General features: G+C 40.3%; 1 protein-coding gene across 1 annotated transcript in view; it reads left to right on the plus strand.

Moving 5' to 3' along the window:
• Cntnap2 (contactin associated protein 2) overlaps positions 1-21,311 on the plus strand; it is a 1,438,942-nt gene that overhangs the window by 1,374,986 nt on the left and 42,645 nt on the right. Inside the window, exon 16 of the mRNA XM_090332259.1 lies at positions 5,443-5,613. Coding sequence (XP_090188385.1) covers positions 5,443-5,613 — 171 coding nt within the window. The remainder of the gene's footprint in view (positions 1-5,442; positions 5,614-21,311) is intronic.

The raw sequence follows: 21,311 nt of genomic DNA on the forward strand, positions 1-21,311 counted from the left end.
CAACTTTCTCCTATTGCTGCTTCCCTAGTAGCTGGGATTGCAGGCATAGACTACCACGTCCAGACCCTAAGCTTTTTTTACTTTTAATACGATCGTTGTTCAAAGTGTGTAGGCATCCCACTGAAAGGGCACACTTATAAATTCTGTGTACCATTGTATTCATATGATATATAAATTATGTAGTGTGGCTATATAAAATAAGCACTTGAAGGGATGAGCTTTTAATGATAACTATAGATGGCATTCTGGTATCTTCTATAGGAGTGGAAGCATCACCTCAACTGTGATGCCTCCCTGTCTAATCCAAAGAGAAGCTTTGCTATTGTTGGTAGTAAGCAACAGTCCAGACATTCCCAGGATCCCAGTAAACACTGCTCGTACATGGCAGAATTTCCTGAGAATAAGCCCATCCAAGCAAGAGAATGAGCCTGAAGTTGCTTAGTGAGCATAGAATTAGAACAAATGGAATCGTGGTCTGTAGAGATGTTTCATCAAACTAGAATAAGCTATTGAACTGCCCTTCTCCTCTCGGGGGGATAGTTCTGTCTGAATAACTAGTGCTGGCCCTTGAATAAATACTGGCATGTTTTACTTTTAACTCTCCTTTCTTCTAGAATCATTTTAGACAGCTGCCCTTCAGTTAATACATCACCACCTCTGAAAATAAGAATGAGCTTCATTGGATTGAAACTTGAAAATGTTAATTACATTCCTGTCCTGGGAATTCAGCCTAAAGAGACAGAATTGCTTTGCTTAAAGCTAAAGAACCACTGGGGACTCTGATCTTTGTAGGCTCTTAGGCTGTTAAAGAGCAGTCACCCAATTAGGATGAGCCAGTGCTCTGGGCCCCAAAGGACTCATCATCCCCCCTCTCCCCTCAGGGATTTGATGGGTGAGAGGTTGCCTCTTTGAGCTAGGTTTTCTCCAGAGTCCTTCATTGCTAGGCAGCTGGTTGTGTCTGCCCTTTGTTCCTTATACTGATTGCCAGGTGTTCCCCCAGGAGGCTCAGGGCTCAGGTGACCTGGCTTCAACCATCATTCTACCCAATATCATACAATATTCTTCCCCCATAAAAAGACACTAGCCTATTTTTCTCCTGATAAAAGCCATGACCTTTTCAAGTCTTTATTATTATTATTATTACAAATCACTAAAACTTTGGGAATCTTAAGAATGGTCCATTTGCCCCTTTCTTTCCACTCGTTTTAACATCATTGAGATTTTAGACTAACTTTACGCTGACTTGCTGTTTTTGTATTGCTTGCTAAAATTATTATTTGGGAGACCAATACACTAGGAGAGCTCCAGAGCCCAGGAGCTTGTTCATGCATTCAACAACATACCGAAAATATACAAATTCCTCAGGAACCAAAAACCAAGTCAATGAAAATAGTAAGACAAAACTTGAGCATAAGTCAATCAGAAGCCACCTCATGACCTCCAGCAAGCCAATCAGAAACCACTGCATGACCTCCAGCAAGGCAGTAAGAAACTACCACATGACCTTCAGCAGGTTTCATGAGGGAGTTCAAATGCTACCAACCAACCCTGTCTTCGAAGTCTCCATCTCCAGATTCAACAACTCCAAATCCAAAATACTCTTTAAAACTTGTGTTTGTCAAGGACATACTAAATCCACTCACAACAATGTTCATTGCAGCACTATTTACCATAGGAAAGATATGGAACCAACCCAGATGCCCATCAGTTGATGAGTGGATCAACAAGATGTAGTATTTATACACAATGGAATTCTATGCTGCTGTCAGAAAGAATGACATTGCCCTATTTGTAAGGAAATGGAAAGACTTAGAAAAAAATCAGATCAAGTAAGCCAGACTCAAAGGAACATAGGCTCAATGGTTTCCCTCATTTGTCATAATCAGTAGAAACCTTGGGCTCTCCTAGCAGAGGTTTACAATAGAGCAAAACCTAGATACATAAGGCCATCTCGTATGACACTAAATGAAAGGACCTCCAGGATACAGAACCAAAAGCCATATAATGATTGATTGTTGATCTTAATGTGCTATATTATCTCTCATCTCTTTTGCTGTCCCTTGGTTATCTCATATTGTTACAGTATCTTACCTTGTTATCTGATATATTGTATATATGTTTATCTGGTTATTTGAAATCGGATAGGGAAGGGGGAAAAACAAGATGAAGGGCAGGGGTATGGAGAGGGAAATGGGGACGAAAACATGAGAAAGGGTATCAATGTTTGTGAAGTAATGCACCTTGTACCTGGTGAATATAATGTAATCCTTTTATTAATTACAATAAAAATATATGGAAAAAAATGTGTTTGTTCTGAACACATAATATGCTTTTCCTGTCAATATTTCTGAGCCAATGCAGTAAAACAGTGATCCTCATAGACTTACCTGGTGTGAGGTATTGTACATAATCTGGAAATCACTTCAAGTCTGTAGGTGGATGCATGCAGTTTATACACAAATATGTTTGCACTTTATGTCAGGATCTTCAGCATCCATGGTTTTGATATTCAGTAACAGTCATGAAAGCAGCGCCCCAAGGGGCACAAAAGAAGTACTTCTTCACCTGTCCTATTTCCACATTTTAAAACTTTTCCTCTCTCACTCTTTCCTGCTCATGGATGCTAAACCACTGGCTGCCTTGTTCTACTTAAAATGTCAATATGCCTATCATTGTGTATTTACCATGAAACTTCCTATAAACTTATCACTACTGCCTAGTGTAAGGTCTGCTGAAAGGAAACTCCATGCAGTTCAGGAGAAGAGGGTTTATTGTGTGAGGAAAGAGCAGACTCCTGCCACCCAAGATGGAGTCGGACGAGCAAGAGAGCTTATGGGGGGAAGTGAGAGATTATATAGGGGGAGGGGTGTAACCACAGCGGAAGTGGATGTGACCTCAGAGGATGGGGAAATACCTCAGTGGGGACCTCCCATTGCCCCCAGGCATGCCAGTTGCCAGGGTTACAGGTGTTGGGTGTATGAAGGCATTTTAGTATCTCAAAGAAGAGCAATATTATATGTTTAGTTTAACATTATGGCTTAAGTAATAGCAATACCAATGCAAAATTGTCTGTATTTAAGAGTAGTGGCTGGTTGTATTATTGCATACGTACATAATTTCCATCAAAGGAAGGAGAACACAGTTTGTTTATGAAGAGAAACTAATGAAGTGGACTTACTTGATTTATTGTGCTCTCCCAAGGAAAGAGACACCAAAAAAACCATTTTTACAAAACCAGTTTTTGATTTGGTATTAAAGCCCCAGGCTTTAGCAACTGCTTTAAAACAAGCTCATATATTTCAGTCTTCAACTGTGATAGCAAATGTACTCAGAAATATGCACATTAAAAAGAAATTTCTTCCCTGGTGGTGAAGATTCGATCACGTCATGGTCTCAATATAAAATCCTTAGCTCATCTATGCTAATAGAATCGGAGAGTACTGGTTGAGGGTTTTTGTTTGTTCTGTGAGAGGCTTTTCTCCTGGGGAAGCCACTGCTCTATCAGACAATAAAGGGAGAGGTGGTAAGTCCAATGCCTTCTTCCCTCGAGGTCCAAAGTTGAGGCCAATATCTCCTAGATAAGCTCAGCTCATCACTTTCCACCCCACAAAGCACCCCACAAACCACAACTTCCTCCAGAGGACCCAGGGAGGGGGTTATTAGGGAAAGTAAGCCCTCTATGTGGCAACTACTTCTGGGTGCTTAGAACACCCCTATAGTGATTGGTAGAGAGAAAAATTAATTATGGTTTGCCATTTCATTTTGGTTTGTGTTTTATTCTGGGTTTGTTTTTTTTTTTGCCAATCTTGGGCTTGGGCTCAGGGCCTGAGCACTATCCTTGGACTTTCTCAAGGCTAGAGCTCTACCACTTGAGCCTCAGCACCACTTCCAGCTTATTTTTGCTATGTATGTGGAACTGAGGAATCGAACCGGGTATTCGTGCATGCTAGGCAAGCACTTTAACCACTAGGCCAAACTCCCGTCCCCTATTCTGTTTGTTTGTTTATTTTTTAAGCAAATAATTGCAGATAGTTCTTTCAGGATTCTCTCACAGTAAAATCTCCCAGGTGTGGGGGGTGAGAATAGGTTCCAGGCACCATTCTGTGATTCCTCTCTATACCCACTGTAGGAGCCAAGGCAGCATGTGGGCTGAGGGCTGAGTTGGTCGACATTATATTGTTGGAATCAAGGCTTTTGTTCACTTTAGAAGCTTCCGCTTCAACAAGCCTGTCACCTATAGGCCAGCAGGCTCCCCCTGACTGTCCTCTTTTGGCCCTCCAGGGACAGCAAACATCCCAGCCTACGGTGTTCCCAAGACCACGATGTCCCCCAAGTATATCATAGAGTGAAGGGAGCAAACAAGCACTGAAAGTGCTTCACTGAAAGAGGAGACTGAGAGAGCATGACTGGCTTACGGAGTTCAGATCTCCATAATCCATAGTAAACCCCATGCAGAAGGGCAAATTGAGCCATATTGGCTCCAAACTCTCAGTACTGCCCAGTAACAAGCTACACTGGACAGTGAGGCAGTGGCTGTGCATTCCTTTGGTCCTGGAGTCGGCTCTGGGACTGTGTAGTAATCCACAGGGGATGTCTCACTCCTCCACATGGAAGGTGGGGTTCTGCCCACTGTGCCCTCCATGGTCCCACATCCCCATTTATAAGCTGTCTGCAGGCCTGTTTCTAATCACCCCCATGAATGCCTTTGGTGGCAATATCCCACTCAGACTGTGACAGGTTCTCTCAGGGTCCCTGACCTGTGAATGTCCTCCGTTTCAAACAACAAGGTCCCCACACTCCAAAATATAGAGATGGATAAAAAGAAATTTCTTCTCTAATGCTAGACTGCTGTGTAGAAGGGGCCAGTCTCACACCAAATCCTCGCGCTAAATTTAAGGCTCAAAAGTGTTACATGGCTTCTCTTGCAGCTAGGTCTGCTAGTTTGTAGTCACCAAGCTTCCCGTCTTACCTTGAGTGTGTGGTTCAGCTTTAACTCCTCTTCACCAGGAAGGGGTGGAGTTGTGGATTGTTTCTACTTTCCTTCATATCACCATTCTATGTCTCCATACTTTTCCATGTACTGTCACCTCTTTCTTCATCCTTGATGCTTCTTTCTTTCTGCCCCAAGAATGTAGAATCTGCTTCACTATCTTATTCATAGAGTTACATGGTGGAAACTTCTAATCAACCATCTTAACCCATAATTGTTATTACTATTTTATTAATGTGTAAATTTTCTGTGCTGGTATGGAAATGATCACATGTAAAAATAAATACGCCTAAGTAAATTTTTGTGCAAACACATGGATATAACTTTGGGGAAGTGAAAGGTATGTTTCTGAGGCTATGAATTAAGGTCCTGAAACTTTAGAAATTGATATCTTTTGTGCAATTACCCTAATCGAGGTATAAATTCACCTGGTTTGGCTTTTCTCCTTACAGGAAATTACTGGAATGCTGCCTCTTTCCCAAACCCCTCATCCTATCTGCACTTCTCTACGTTCCAAGGAGAAACAAGTGCTGACATCTCTTTCTACTTCAAGACGCTAATTCCCCGGGGAGTGTTTCTTGAAAATCTTGGAAACACGGACTTCATTAAACTGGAGCTGAAGTGTAAGTACTGGTTCTCTGTTGATGCTTGAATAGTCACTTTTACCATCAGGCTTGCCCTGAACTGGGATGGTGGTATCCAATAATGAGAGCATAGAATTAGGATCAGAAGATAGATGTACCATACAGATTCTTGTTCTCAGGATGCTCTCAAGGAAGCAGCTGTAGGCAGACAAGCCCAAGGGTGGGTATGTGTTTCCCAAATAACATGAGGGAAGCAAATGCATGAGAAGTTCTTTCTAACAGAGTAATTCTCCAAGGATGTGGGTCAAGGGTAAATGGAGCAACAATTAAAGAGATTTGAGAGCCAGGAAGAAGGAGAATGATGCAAAGGAAAATGAATAATAAATACTAACATCTGTGTAACTGAGACCAATGCATAAAATGTATCAGATGGAATACTGGGTGTTCAGCTTTCCACTCTGTAAAAATTCAGGGTCTGAATTTATGAAGCCAAAGATACAGAAAAGAACCAATGTAGGCCCAGGGCACGTGCTGCTTAGTTCTGATGACCTTGAGGGCACAAACTGCTTAGTTCTGATGACCTTGAGGGCACAGGCATGAGGAGGCCTGGTGTCGAGGACTGCCTCTGTGGGAAGTGGCGTGGTGCATTCAAGAAAGATCACTACAGTGAATGAAGCCATATTCTGAATGGGATTCTCAAGGTAATAAAAAGGCAATAATACCTAAATTGAACTATAAATATACTACAATATGAGTTTTTGTTATAAAAGGAAAAAGAAGGGCAAGTATTGCCTTTGTGGGTCTCTGTATGCTCAGAAGTCCAGTTCAACTTTAAGAATTCACAGTGAATAGTTGAAAACCCAGAACTCTTGCTGATGGTTGAGACAAGTCAGAGTCTACAAGGCCACAATGCATATCCATTGTCCCTCCAAGCTCTCAGCCTGTGGAGGCCATGTCTCCCTCTCCCTTCATCTGAGGGATCATGCTACTGGCTTTAACAATTAGCCCAAATCCATTCCCTGGGTTACCTGGTGAAATGATTTTCTCTTTTGATACTTATAATTATCACTATGCTTCTGTATTTTAAACTATGCAATGAACTATTTCAAAAGAGAATCTCAGCTGAACATCATTCGGTAGCAACCCCTTTGAGTCCATTTTATCATTGTTATAATTAAGGACTTGTATAAAGGCTTACAATGCCACAAGTCGGGTGTAATGAGTATAATGCTTGGTAAGCAATGTCACCCCTTCCTTTGCTTTCCCCCATTTTCCCTCTCCTATCCCTACCCACAAGTCATATAGTTGTTTCTTTTTATAGTTGGTTTTTTACAAAGTGGATTTGGATTTATAATGACTGCATTTGTTCACCCTTCCTCTTTCATTCCTCTCTCCCTTTACTCCCCCTTAAAAAAAAACAAACATGTTTCCTGGGCCAGGAGTTTGGCCTAGTGGTAGTGCCTAGCATGCATGAAGACCAAGGTTTGATTCCTCAGTAAAAAACAAAAAAACCAAAAAACCAAAAAACAAAAAAAACGGGAGTGGTGCTGAGGCTCTAGTGGTAGAGCTCTAGCCTTGAGAAAGTCCAAGGACAGTGCTCAGGCCCTGAGCTCAAGCCCAGGACTGGCAAAAAAAAAAAAAAAAGAAATGCTTCCTTTTTCTGGAATTCATTTTGGCAAATAGTACTTTAGATGTTCAGAGAAATTATGCCTTTGGGTTCCTTCCCTACATCTACCCTCCTTTAATCTGCTTGTCTGTGTTTAAATGCAGAGCCATGTATAATTTATTATATCCCAGTGCATCTTAGATCTAGCTTCCAAATATGAGACAGCACATGCACCATTTGTCTCTCTGAGCTTGGCTTCCCTCACTTGACATGATTTGTTCTAAATCCATTCATTTCTCTGAAAATGACGTAATATTATTTTTCCTAATGGTTGAGTAAAATTTCATTGTGCATAGGTACCATATTTTTTTGACCGACTCGTTTATTGCCAGGCATCTGGGCTGTGTCCGTAACTTGGCCATTGTGAATAGTGCAGCCATACACGTGGATGTGCAAATGATGCATTGGGTTCTTTCATTTTTTTAAAGTAGGAAGTGATAACTTCGCAGAAGGACCGACTTTGGGATTACCTTCTCAAGGTCAAATCCAGATGCTGGATAAATTGTTGGATCTCTTTGTATCTCGATTTCCTAAACTGTAAGATGGGGATATTCATTCACGGGGTTGTTCTGATGGCTGCACATAGATATGTGTAGAACCTTTGTTTCAGTATCTGGCAGACTGTAATTATCATGCCAGGGATACTCATTGTGGATATGATCTAAGTCAGATATGACAGAAAGGGAGACTACAGGAAGATGTCATTTGTCGTAAAATAGTTAAAACACTATTGAATTGTGGATTGGAATTATATATAAAGGAATTTTCACTTCCGTCTGTTAAAATTAATTGAATCAGACTATTTTCTTACTTCTATATTAGTTGGGCCATATTTTAGAAGTAAATATCCCATGGCACAAAAAAACCCAGTTTCATATTTTAGCCATTTTCTCATTTCTGTTTAAGGACCTGTTCTCCCTGTCTTTGTTTCATGTCCTCTTTTTTGTAAAGCCATGCCTGAGTATCAGAGCAGACTACGTGGGGAGAGAGTAGGCCATTCTGCTTATCATTTGCGTCCAACAATGCCATCTATTTCTGATGGAGTAAAGTCTTCAGAGGTATTTTCAGAGCCTTTCTAAAGCGTGAAAACTCTGCAGCGAAGGTTAAATTGTAACCTTGTCATGTCATAGCTGACATATTTTTTGTCATATAGTTTACTGTGGGTGAAGACTCATGGGCACAGATTTGAGGTCTCTTTTCAGAGTCCTTTGTACCTACTAATAAATGCTAACACTAGAAAATCCTGTTTCTTAAGCCCCCCACAGTGGTGAATACTGGACACCCATCATTACATCTCCACTGAGGTCCAAGGAACTTTATAGGGAAGAGAAAGATTTCTTTATTTGAGAAAACTTCTTCAAAGTAAATAAGTACAAAGCAGTGTTAACCAGGTGCCAGTAGCTCTCGCCTGTAATCCTAGCTACTCAAGAGGCTGAGATCTGAGGATCAGGGTTCAAAGCCAGCCAGGGCAAAGTCCATGAGACTCTTCTCTCCACTAAACCATTCACTAAAAGCCAGAAGTGGTACCCTGATTCAAGTGGTAGAGCACTATCCTTGAGCAAAAGAAGCTCAAGCACATCACCCAGGCCTTGAGTTCAAGCCCCTAGGACCAGCAAAAAATAAGAAAAGAAAGTAAAAGAAATGATACCACTAGAAATGCAATTTTTATCCGGGTTGATCAGAATTGCAACTTGATAACACATAGATCTGAACAGTCTCAACTGTGTGCTTCAGGGTCTTGCAGATTTCAAACAAGATTTCCAGGCAAGATCCTGGAATGAAAAAGGTGATTACATCAGTTATTTGTCAAGAGTTGCCTCAAAGTAGCAAGATGTCTCCTCAGAAAGGGGTTGGAAATCTTCAAAATTGTATGGAAAGCAGTTCTTAGAGATAGAGGAAGAAACAGAGTAAGTCTCTGGGAAAAGAAGGGAATCAAGAAATAGACAAGCCTGATGGCTATCTGCAGGCCTGGAAGGGTTCTCTCTAATGAATACTAAGGCCCTGCATGCCGTCTCCAGGATGCAGTCACTTCTGGCCTGATGGGATTTCAAGATGAGCTAGGAAAGGGCTGTACATCAGCAGAGGGCTAATAACGCTGAAGCAACTTATCTTTTGTCCTCTAAGCATCATATTTTAGGGCTACCTTAACCTACTTCTGTCTTTGGATGTTTAATTTCTTCCATAAGCAGTATTCAGAGATTTGATGCTCTAGTTCAGTTTTTCTTTTTCCCCTGTCAGGATTCCTAGGATTGAGAGTACTCGCAGTGCACAGTTATCAGATAGCTGAGCTCTTACACATTTGTGTTTAAGCAATTTCTCTTTTTTTTCTTACCTTGAGGCTTGCTGATTTCTTTCTGATAGAAATTCCAACTTTGTTTCACTGTGTGTGTGTCTCAAAGGCATTTTGCTACCCTGCTTGCTTACATATTGCTTTCCAGAATGGCAATCCTGTTAATTAACTACATTGTACCCTTCTGTCGAGAGTGGAAGATTCTTGACTCCGCGAACAGCAAGCAATAAGTTGCCCAAGAAGTTAATGAGATACCATTAACATCCTATGCACAAGTAGGAAAACACACAGGATACCACTGGGGTAGTCTTACACTGGCAGTCTTACTCATTAGCATACTTTAAAGGTAAATTTTGAAACTTTGGTTTCATTTATTTACTGTTACTTTCTTCATTCCTTCAGTGAGTACTAACTGAGTGTCTACTATGTCCCAGATACTATGCTAAATGCTGGAGGCCACAATCAAATCAAGCAAGCAAGGTTCTTTCCCTCAAAGACCGTTTTGTTTTAGAAAACAGGCCAGAAAAACCAGTGGTTAGAATAACACTAAAATAGCTCAGCATTGTTGGGATGCTAGGTGAGAGGCTTTGTTCCAGACATTTTGTGCAAATTATCTCACCATGCTAACAAGCCTCTGAAGTTGAGCACTGTTTTGTATCTCTATTTTACAAAATGAGGAAACTGAGGCACAGGGCAAGGAAATTGTCTGACAGGATGATACAGCTAGGAAGTGCCGAGCTGAGGTTTGACCTCGAAAGATTTTTGTCCCCGTGTGATTGCTGTGAACAAGAAAGTGAGCTGCCACCCATGACAGTGAGCTGCCTGACAGTGCCAAGGGAGAATATTAAACCGGATCAGAGTGACAAGGGATGCCAACCTGGGAATGGAATGCTTTAATTAAATTTTGATGGATGAGCAGAAGTCAGCAAGGTAAAGAAGGAGAGGGAAATGCAGGAAGCAGGAAAAGAAGGTTGTTTCAGAATTATGCCAAATGAGCAACACTACTGGAGACGGACTGAAAGGATTCAAGAAGTACAGAGAGCCCTGGTTCCTTGCAAAGAGCCGAGAGAGAGGCCTGGAAAGCAGGAAGGTTCAGTGTCCAGAACTCTCTGTGTAGAGAAGTTGTGGCTTGACTTGAATTTGATGATGGTAAATAGGGACATTTCATGATCAGATCTGCCTTTACCAGAAAAAAAGGATTGCAAGACAGATGCGTGAGTTTATTGGTTATCACCATACAGAAATGAATGAGACCAGCTGGCTTTATTACAGATATTTCTAGCTTACAGTTTGGGATAGAGAAAGTTCAAATGGCTCCATCTGAGCTCTTTGGAGGACTCCTTTTCTGCGGTGACTCCCAGAATGCACTTGGAGAAGTGACCAAGAAGCCAGACAAAGACTCAAGTTCTTAGAAAGTCTGGATCTTGGGAGAACTCCCTCCAGGGAACAGCTTTCCCTTCCAGAGGGATTCCCTCTGGGACCCCACAACCTCTCTTTGGGCCCCACCTCTTAAAGGCACAATCTCCCACTGCCACAGGGGACTAAGCCTCCGATATGTGAAACACTGCGAGATAAATCACATACAAACCACAGCAAGAGACGGGGAGTGAAGAGAGTCTGTACTGACTCTAACGAAATGAATGGAATGACGGCCATGAAAAGGTGTAAACATAAAAGGTGACTCCGAATAGATAGATTCCCCCAGATTTTTAACATGACAGGAAGCTAAGCTGTAACTGAAGGTTCTAGAAGGAAGCTGGTATTTCTGGTGTTGATGCTGTATGAGCAGGGCAACTTTCACAGAGGAGTATGGCATTCAAGGGGAATCCAAACTACCTTCTCGATATTAGAGTTTGAGCCTCTGTGTAAGAGGCTATAAGAATACGAATAAGAGGCTATAAGCTATTAAAATATCTAAACAAGGGACAAATCTCATCAGTGCTGCTTCTCAACAGAGAGGTCTGAAATAGACGATCAGGAGTCACCAAACAATTATGAAATCATCTGGAAATGAGAATGTACAAGAATGACAATCCCATTCAAATACGAAGGCAGTGGTACCCCAGAAACCAACTGGAAAAGGAAGAAGAATAGTTTTGAGTACTGCTGCAATGTTGCTAAAGCAAGGATGTGAAGGGACCGTGTAGTTTAAGATGGAGAGGACACTGTCATAAGCTTTAACGTTCAAAGAAATCTGTGCAGAGATCTGAGGAGGAATTTCTGGAGAGAATACAGGTGTTTATTGGCTAAGAAAAGCAACCAGAAACCATGCTAATGCTTTAGCATAGGCTTCCGCATTGGCCAAGCTGAGCTTTTGCCAATCTCAGGAAATGTTTGCATCTGGCAGTTGTGTTTCCCCCAAGATGAGGAGGCAGCAGTCTCAGAGCCTGTGGATCTTAGAAAAGGACCTTGAAGAAAAGGAGTTCATTTCCAAGATGTAGCTATTTTTTTTCTCTTTGCAATACACATGTTCAAGAAAACCACAGAAGAAAATACTCTGCTAGAAACTGATGAAACAGAAGAAGTAAATTAATAGCAATTTATCTTCCACTATTTCAGAATTGGAATGACTTTTCATATTAAAAGAACTTCCAACAGGAAGATAAAAAATGTAGAATTCCTCTCTAATCTGGGCCACAGCACTGAGAGTATTATTTAAGATGCTTATTTTAAATACTATGAATTTCTCTTAAGGTAAGTCAGCTATTAGAGCTTGGATTTTTCCCTTAAATCATTTAAGCCAGCCAAGCACCAATGGCTCACACTCATAATTCTAGCTACTCAGGAGGCTGAGATCTGACGATCATGTTTCAAAGCCAGCCAGCCCCCTCAAGAAAGTCCACGAGGCTCTTATCTCCAATTAACCATCAGAAAACTAGAAATGGAGCTACATCTCAAAGTGGTTGAACACTGCCCTTAAGCAAAAAATAAATAAATAAATAAATAAAGCTCAGGGACAATTCCCAAGCCATCTATCTACATGGGTTTGAAACAAATTTTATCTAACAGACATTCTTAGGACTTTGTTTTTTAGTTTCTCTAACTTCTTAAACTTCTTAATTTGGATTATGGACCAAAATAAGGTTTAAAAATATAATTTAAAGATGAACTTTTGAGCTATGTTAAAATATTTTAGCTATTTTAGTTTTATTATTAAAGTATTTACAAATAAGGGGTTGGAGACGTGGTTCAGCTGGTAGAGTACTAGCCAATGAGATAAGTGTCAGGTACCGAGGGTAAATCCCAGTCTCAGGAAAAAAAATGCAAATAATTAGTAAATAAAATTCGATTCAGTTTATCTAGATTTCCTTGCCAATTCCATTACAGAGATAGACACCTAGGGTGATAAAGAATGGACTTTAAAATAGAAACGTTCCTAGATGTGAATATGTACTCCTGTCTAACATGGCCTACTAAAGTTTAGTGATCTGGAATTTTACAGACAGAGCTGGGAATTCTACCTAAGTCCCTCAGGTAGAGTCGGTTCTTTCTACTAGAGGCGATGTCAGAACAGGGCCTTGCTCTTGGCCTGTCTCCTTGGTACGTCCTGTGAATATTCTCAATTCTCCCTTACTCAACATCCCTTCCTTCCCCTATGGAGCTGGTGAGCTTGGTCTTCTTGTGCTTTGTTTTACAGGTATTGTTTTCCTTTACAGTTGTAACACCTACCTGGAACTCACAGACACAATCCATTTGAACTAACACCTGTTCTTCCCCTGGACACGGCCTCTGCTCTTGAAGTAGGGTAGATTCTAGCATGCAAATGCCCCAGGACCTTACTACAGACCTAGTTCTTGAGAATCTCCCCTGGTTCTTGAGAATGTGCCCAGCTTGTTTATATGAGTAAAGGCAGTTTCAAACCATAAAAAAAGAAAGAAAGAAAGAAAAGGGGGGCAGGAGTTTGGTTTAATGATAGAGTGCTCACCTAGCATGCAAGAAGACCCAGGTTCAACTCCTTGGTACCACATACACAGAAAAAAGGCCAAAAGTGATGCTGAGGCTCAAGTGGTAGAACTCTAGTCTTGAGAAAGCCCAAAGACAGTGCTCAGACCCTGAATTCAAGCCCCATGACTGGCAAAAAAAAAAAAGAGTCCACGAAGTGGGATTTTCCCATATGTGGCATTGTATGTACATTATCATATGTCTGATTTCTTTCACATAAGTTCAATAATAAGCTAAGATAGTTTATATAGAGAGAAGTCAAAGTGGTGACAACCCCAGGGTGCAACCAAAGAAATTGCTTTTTGGTGGTTAGCAATCAGATTCTGACAGAAATTCCTGCCTGCTTGGGCTTCAAACTATGATTTTCAGATCTCAGCTTCCTGAGCAGCTAGGATTACAAGGTGTGAGTCATCAGTGCCCAGGAAGTGGCAGAATATTCTTTAGCTTGAACCAAGTACATATATGCAAACTTATTCATCTATACACTTAAAATGTGCACATATTTTATTATACACCGAACATAGTTTAATGAAAAAAAATGGGAAAAAATAGAAATCCAGCTGTGAGAAAAACCTCAAAGGGCAAAAAGGTTAATAGCATATTTGTTCATTTTGGTTTGGGGGTTGTTATTTTTGGGTTTTCTTTTTAATTCTTCAAAAAGAGACAAGGATTCTGAACTGACTGACCCAAGACCGGTATGGCATGTCCCCTTGTTCCACAAAGTTAACGAGGATATCTTTAAGGTCTCTTCCTTCCAGCACAGCAACTCTAGAGGCTTGCTTTTTTTTTTTTGCCAGTGCTGGGGCTTGAACTCAGGGCCTGGGCACTATCATTGAATACTTTTTGTGCAAGGCTAGTGCTCTGCCACTTGAGCCACAACACCACCACATCTGGCTTTTTCTGAGTATGTGGTAGCGAGGAATTGAACCCAGGGCTTTGTGCATGCTAGGCAAGCACTCTACCACTAGGCTATACTCCTGACCCCAGAGGCTGTCAGCTTTAAGTGGGGTTCCCTACTTCTCTTTCTTCCTCAGGAAAGGCAAGCCTCAGTAAAAGCTTAAGAGGCAGTGATTCTCAGTCCCTCTAAAGAACATCTGAGGAGAACTTTCACAGAACTAATGGCATCCCTTTGCAGGAATTCCAGTGGACCTATGTTCTTGACCTGGATATAGTTGGGATGTGACTGAGAATCACTGGCACCTGGTGGCAAATGCTTCTAAGCATCCATCACAACCAGCCTCAAGTTCAAACATCCAAACCGGAAGTCATTGTCACTCCCACACAGGCCCTATCTGTGCTCTTCACCTCACACTCTTCCTCGTCACCCAGGATTGAGATTGGGTAGAAGGACTTAAGTCCTCAGTGTTTCTTTCCATGGAAAATTGGGCCTTTGATATAGGAAAATGCTAGCCATCCTGTAAGCCATCATTCCACAACAATCCCAAGGAAAACATCAATTCCAACACATTGCAAACACCCAGATGGGCCATAGATGTAAAGGAATGGAATCTACTTAGCCTTCTTGTCTACCATGGTAGCTCACTGAAATCCTTAGATTATTTTTTTGGGGGGAAAGGGAGTTGAAACTCAAGTCCTCAATACTATCCCTGAGCTTTTCCTTGCTTAAAGCTACCACTCTACCATTCTAGCCACAGCTCTATTTCTGGCATTTTGGTGGCAGACATTTTGCTGGCATTAATTGGAGATGAGTCTCACAGACTTTCTTGCTCAATCCCGTTGGCTTCAAACCATAACCCTCAAATCTCAGCCTCCAGAGTAGTTAGGATTATAGACGTGAGCCTGGCTTGTGAGCCCCTGGCTCTGAAACCCCTAGTGCTTCATTCACACAACTAATCACCCATCTCCACAACTCCAGTCCCTTTCTTGTGGCAGCTGTCCTCCACAGTGAGGACTCATTTCTACAAATCTAACCCTACTACTCATTTTCTTTCCCAAGCCATAATGGTTTCCCAAAAGTCTTAAAAGACCAAGTACAAAGAAGTTACCTTGGAATGTGATTCAAGGATTCTTTTTCCTATAAACACTACCCCTTGTACACCTGTACTGCCTACTTCAGTCAACCTCACAATACTGGAGATTCCTGGACACCTCTCTAGATGTACTGTGTTTAGCTTCTCTGGAATTCTCTCCCCTCATCAAAATCCCCACACAAAAGACTTGTTTTCTTGATTTCAAGTTTTAAACATAAATATGCCAGAAGTCCTTATTCACCTAACAAGATCAGGATGATTACAGGATAGTTAATTTGGCACACTGGCTGGAAGATAATAGCATACTACTTACTGATGAGCATATTTACCAGCGTTTGAACGCAGTCCTAGATTCTTGCTCATTATGTGAGGGAAATGGTGGAAGTTTCACAAGGACGTTTTTCGGGTATAATTTCTCTGCTATTTCACTGGCTCTGATTCTCATGCTTTCAACATTATGCATAGGGTAGATCATAATATCTTTCCTCTCAACAAAAGTGGGGATGGGGGCAAGCTAAAGAATCAGAAAGACTCCCAACTAGAATCAGTCTGCTTATGACCAGCCAGAAAACCACAGGCCTACAGGAGAGGTAGCTTCCATTCATCCATTTTGAGACAGCGACCAGAGAAAGAATGCATTATTACTGCTTAATAATAACCACACAGAGAAATGGAGAAGAGAGTAGAGATGTATGTGTATGAATTTTTTTAAGTTCTAATAAGATTAGAGACCTTCCATCTGGCATTCTAGGAGCTGGCACTAGTTCTATGGGCTCAATATTTTCAAAAAACAAAAGCTTCAAGAAACAAGTTGTTGTCATAGTTAGTATGTGTTACTAAGACCGGAGAATTTATGTAACTAAAGATGACACTAGGGACCAATTAATTCAAAGCTGGTTTTTGTTTAAAAAAGAGAATATACAAGAAATCAGAAAGTGGAGCTTCATTTAAATAAAGTGAGTGATTGGAGCAGACAACTTGAAATAGCTCAAAACCAAGAAATATCTCAAAGGGCCAAAGAAAACCCACTGTAAGTACAACAGTGCTAGGTTTGTACAAGACATCAAGCAAACACTGTGGAATTAAAATCATATAAGGAAACATTGACCAACGAGATGTCAAGCAGAAAGCCTAGAAAAAAATCTCTACATGTGAAAACAATAATTCTATTTTTAAAGATACATTTCATTGAAATTGTAATGCTTCAAATAGTAAACAAGATAGGAGAAAAGGAAATTAGGTAATATCTTCTAGAGTATAATATAGGATTGAGTAGCAATAATACATTCATCTTAAGTATTTTAGGAAAAAAATATCTTTCTACCACATTCCTGATTTGTTTTTTTTTTACCTTTATCATTGAGTTCAAGTACTATTTGATTTCTGATAGGACTTCATCCAAGAAGCTTCAGAGCTGGTTGTTCAAAGCCTGGAATATTTTTTCCCGTGGACATAATGTGTATGTCATGTACATCCTATAGCTAACCATGAAGACCTTTGTCAATGCTGTTTTGAATGTGTTTCCTGCTTCATGGGCCAGCTAGAATTTGGGGTCATGAAATCTAATAAGCTTACAATCTAGGATAGAAATCTTGCACACACAGAATGCTTCCCAGGTTCTGGAATGCTGAGTTTCTCTGCTACATAGGAATAGCTTTTCCTGCTGGAAAAGGGCTATAATATTTAAAGTTCTTTTTAGCATACATTCTTTTTTCATACGTTTAATATTTTATCATCTTGGTTATACAAAGGAGTTAGCAGTTTATGAATGCAATGCATCTTGAGCAATGTCGCCCTTTCAACATTCTCATCCATCCCTCCCACTCTAACCCTTCCCTTGCTCCTCCTTTTTTGTTTTGTTTTGGTTTTGTTTTTTTGTGAGTCATGGTCCACCTGGACACTGTCCCTGAGCTCTTCATCTCAAGACTACCGCCCTACCCCTGGGCCTGGGCACTGTCCCTGAGCTTTTCAGCTCAAGGCTACCACCCTACCCTTGAGCCAAGCCCCACTTCCCATTTTCTAGAGGTTAATTGGAGATAAAAGTCTCAGGTCCTGGGCCCGGAGTTTGGCCTAGTGGTAGAGTGCTTGCCTTGGTACCACATACATAGAAAAAAGCCGGAAGTGGTGCTGGGGCTCAAGTGGTAAAGCTCTAGCCTTGAGAAAGTCCAAGGATAGTGCTCAGGCCCTGAGTTCAAGCCCCAGGACTGGAAAAAAACAACCAAACAAACAAAAGTCTCAGGTTCTTTTGTGCCCAGGCTGGCTTTGAACCTTGATCTCAGATCTCAGTTTCCTGAGTAGCTAGGATTACAGGCATGAGCCACTGGGCCTGGCTCCTTGCTCTTCTTAATTTTTGTAGGATATGTGCTTAATATCCAGTATCTACAGGGAACTCAAGAAACTAATCCTCCCCAAACCCAACAAACCATTCACTAAATGGACAAAGGAACTAAAGAGAGACATCAAAAGAAGAGATTAAAATGGCAGAAAAGCATATGAGAAAATGCTCCATGGTCATAAAGGAAATGCAAATAAAAACAACCCTAAGATACCACCTTACCCCAACAAGAATGGCCAAGATTTTGAACTCAGACGATGACAGATGCTGGCGGGGTTGTGGAGAAAAGAGAACCCTACTACACTGCTGGTGGGATTGTAAACTAGTTCAGCCACTCTGGAAAGCAGTGTGGAGGTTTCTTAAAGAACTGAAAACTGACCTTCCCCATGATCCCGCCATACCACTTCTGGGCATCTGCCCCGAGCATCATAACCCAAGATAGGATAAGGGCACCTGCTCAGCTATGTTTATTTCTGCACTATTCACAATAGGCAGGCGATGGAAACAATCTAGATGCACTACTGCATATGAATGGATACAGAAAAGGTGGTATATATATATATACAATGGGATTCTACATAGCCAACAAACAAGATAAAATAATGGCATTCACAGGGAAGTGGATGAATCTAGAGCGAATCATGTTGAGTGAGACAAGTCAAAACCAAAGGAACAAAAGGCGCATGGTATCCTTAACATGTGGGCTATTAGATCCAAATAGTGCAAGAATGAGGACTCAATATTTGCATACCCAATGCTATGGACATGATATTGGAAATATAAACACAACTACACAGACATAAAAACCTATGACTCTATAGACATAATGTTTTATTACATTGATTAATATGTATCTATGATATACAAACCCTTAGCCTAATTTTGATTATGTTCTAAAAACTAAGTGCCTGTGATTGTATATAGAGATTCCCTTTTTGAATACTTGTTTGTTAAACACATCATTTGAAATGTGATGTAAAAATCAATGTTAATAAATTCTTCAAAGAAATACTTTAATCAGTAAATGTTTGAAAACTAGAAAGAAACAGGTTCAATATACAAATCTGAATCATTTCCATACAGTAATAACAATTGAGAAGAACTAATATATACATACATGTTTTATGATTGTATGAGTAGATACAAGCCAAGTATAAACTTGACAAGAGATAAATTACACCAGCACAAAGATACAAATGTTTTTAGGGAAAGTGACTGTCTAGTTTTTGTCTTCATAATATGAAAGACTAATATTAAGATTTAATTTTCCATAATTTGACCTATAGGTTCAATGTAAACCCAATCAAAAGCTCAAAAGCTGGACATAGTAGCTCAAGCTTTTAGGCCTAGCTAGCTACTTGAGATATAGATATCAAGGGATCACAGTTTCAGTCCAGCTCTATAATAATTAATAAAGTTAGATTTTTTGAGAGTGATACCAAAAGCAGACAGAATTAAATAACAGCTATTCTTGAGAGGATTAGTGAGGTTGGAAAAGAGGAAGGAGAACAATGATCAAGATGCATTGTACTCATACATTGACATGTGGAATTGAATCCCCTTCATGCAACTACTTAAAAATGACCCAGCATTTCCACTTCTGGGCAATGAGCACAAACAAGAATACACTAAAGCTACCACCACAACCATGTCTATTACAGCATTATTTATCACGACCAAGATATGGAATTAGCCTAGATATTCCTTAATGAACAAGTGGATCAAGAAAATGTATTTATACACAATGAAATGCTACTCATCCACCAGAAAGAATGACATTAAACCATTCATAAGGAAATGGAAAGACTTGGAGAGGATTATGTTACCTGAAGTAAGCCAGACATAGAGAAACACAAGTTTTATGGTTTCCCTCATTAGTGGGAACTAGAACACACCTCTAAATCCAGAAGTAAGCACTCTGAATAGCCCCCAAGCAACTATAACTGAATCAACTGAAGTATAATAAAATCTATGAAGAACACAAATAGTAAAATTCTTTTGAGAGACTAAGTGAAAGCCTCACAAAATGAAGACTAGTTCATTGCAGTATTGTTTACCACAGCTAAGATATGGAACTAGCCCAGATGCCCCTCAGCAGATGAATGGATGAAGAAAATATGGTACATATACACAATGGACTTCTATGCTGCCATCTGAAAGAATGACATCACCACATTTGTAAGGAAATGGAAAAAAATCCTATCAAGTGAAGTAAGCCCGACTCAAAGAAACAATAGACTCTATGGTTTCCCTTATTTGTAACAAGTAGTATATGTGTAGGATTTTCCTAGCAGAGTATCACAATAGCTCAATAGCTATGTGCATATGACCATATAAGATGGTGCTAAGTGAAATGAACTCCAGGATATGGAAATGAGATTTTCCTTTGTGATTGTTGCTTTTAATGTACTAGGTGATGTCATTTCTTTTTTCCTTTTGTTTTTCTCCCTATGGTTTCTCCCTGAATCTGATTTTGGTACCTTGTATATAGTATATATATATATATATGTTTATTAGAATTAGGGAAAGGAAGGAGAACAACAAAATAGTGATACAAATGTAACAAAGGGTGAACCAAGTGAGAGCATAGTGATACAAATGTAACAAAGGGTGAACCAAGTGAGAGCAATCCTCACAAGACAATATGTTGGAAATGAACTCTACAACTTGGCGGGGAGTGGAAAGACCTTTCATGATGTTGGATTGGTGGGATTCATATCTTGAAAATGGCAATGCTTCCAAAGTAAACTACAAATTCAGAATTCCAGTATCATTTTTCACTGAGATTAAGAAAACAATCAAAAAATTCACATGTAACTATATAAGGCCCCAAGTGCAAAAATGATTCTTAGCAGAAACAGCAGTGCTGGAGCTGCAACAATGCCAAATTTCAAACTATAAAAATGAAAATAAAAAAACAAAAACAACCAGCTGGGTGTGGTGGCTCATGCCTGTAATACTAGCTACTCAGGAGGCTGAGAGTTGAGGATCAAGGTTTGAAGCCAGCCTGGGCACTAAAGTCCATGAGACTCTTATCTCCAATTAACCAGTAAAAAACCAAAAGTGGCTCAAGGGATAGGGTAGTATCCTTGATCTGAAGAGCTCAGGGACAGTGTGTCCAGACCCAGAGTTCAAGCCCCACAGCAGACAAAAAAGAAAAAGAAAAACAAACAAACAAAAAAACCCAACCAACTTGGTACTGGTATAAAACAGGCCTGGGGACCAGTGGAACAGAATAGAAGACAGAAATACACCTACAGACTGCTAGCCATCTCATATTCAATAAGGGACCCAAAAACATAGACTAGAAGAAAGATTCTTTAGGAAATGGTGCTTTGAAAACTGGATATCCTCATGCAGACAATGAAACCAGCTCCTTACTTTATCACCATGAACCAACATCAAATCACAATGGATCGAAGACCTCAGTGTAAGTCCTGAAACCATGAAACTATTATAGGAAACATTAGGGGAAACATTAAGACTACTTGGCACAGGAAGGAAGATGGAAGA

Source organism: Megascapheus bottae, chromosome 5 (assembly GCF_031878675.1).
Source record: "Megascapheus bottae isolate mThoBot1 chromosome 5, mThoBot2.hap1, whole genome shotgun sequence".
In the NCBI taxonomy this organism is placed as follows: Eukaryota; Metazoa; Chordata; class Mammalia; order Rodentia; family Geomyidae; genus Megascapheus; species Megascapheus bottae.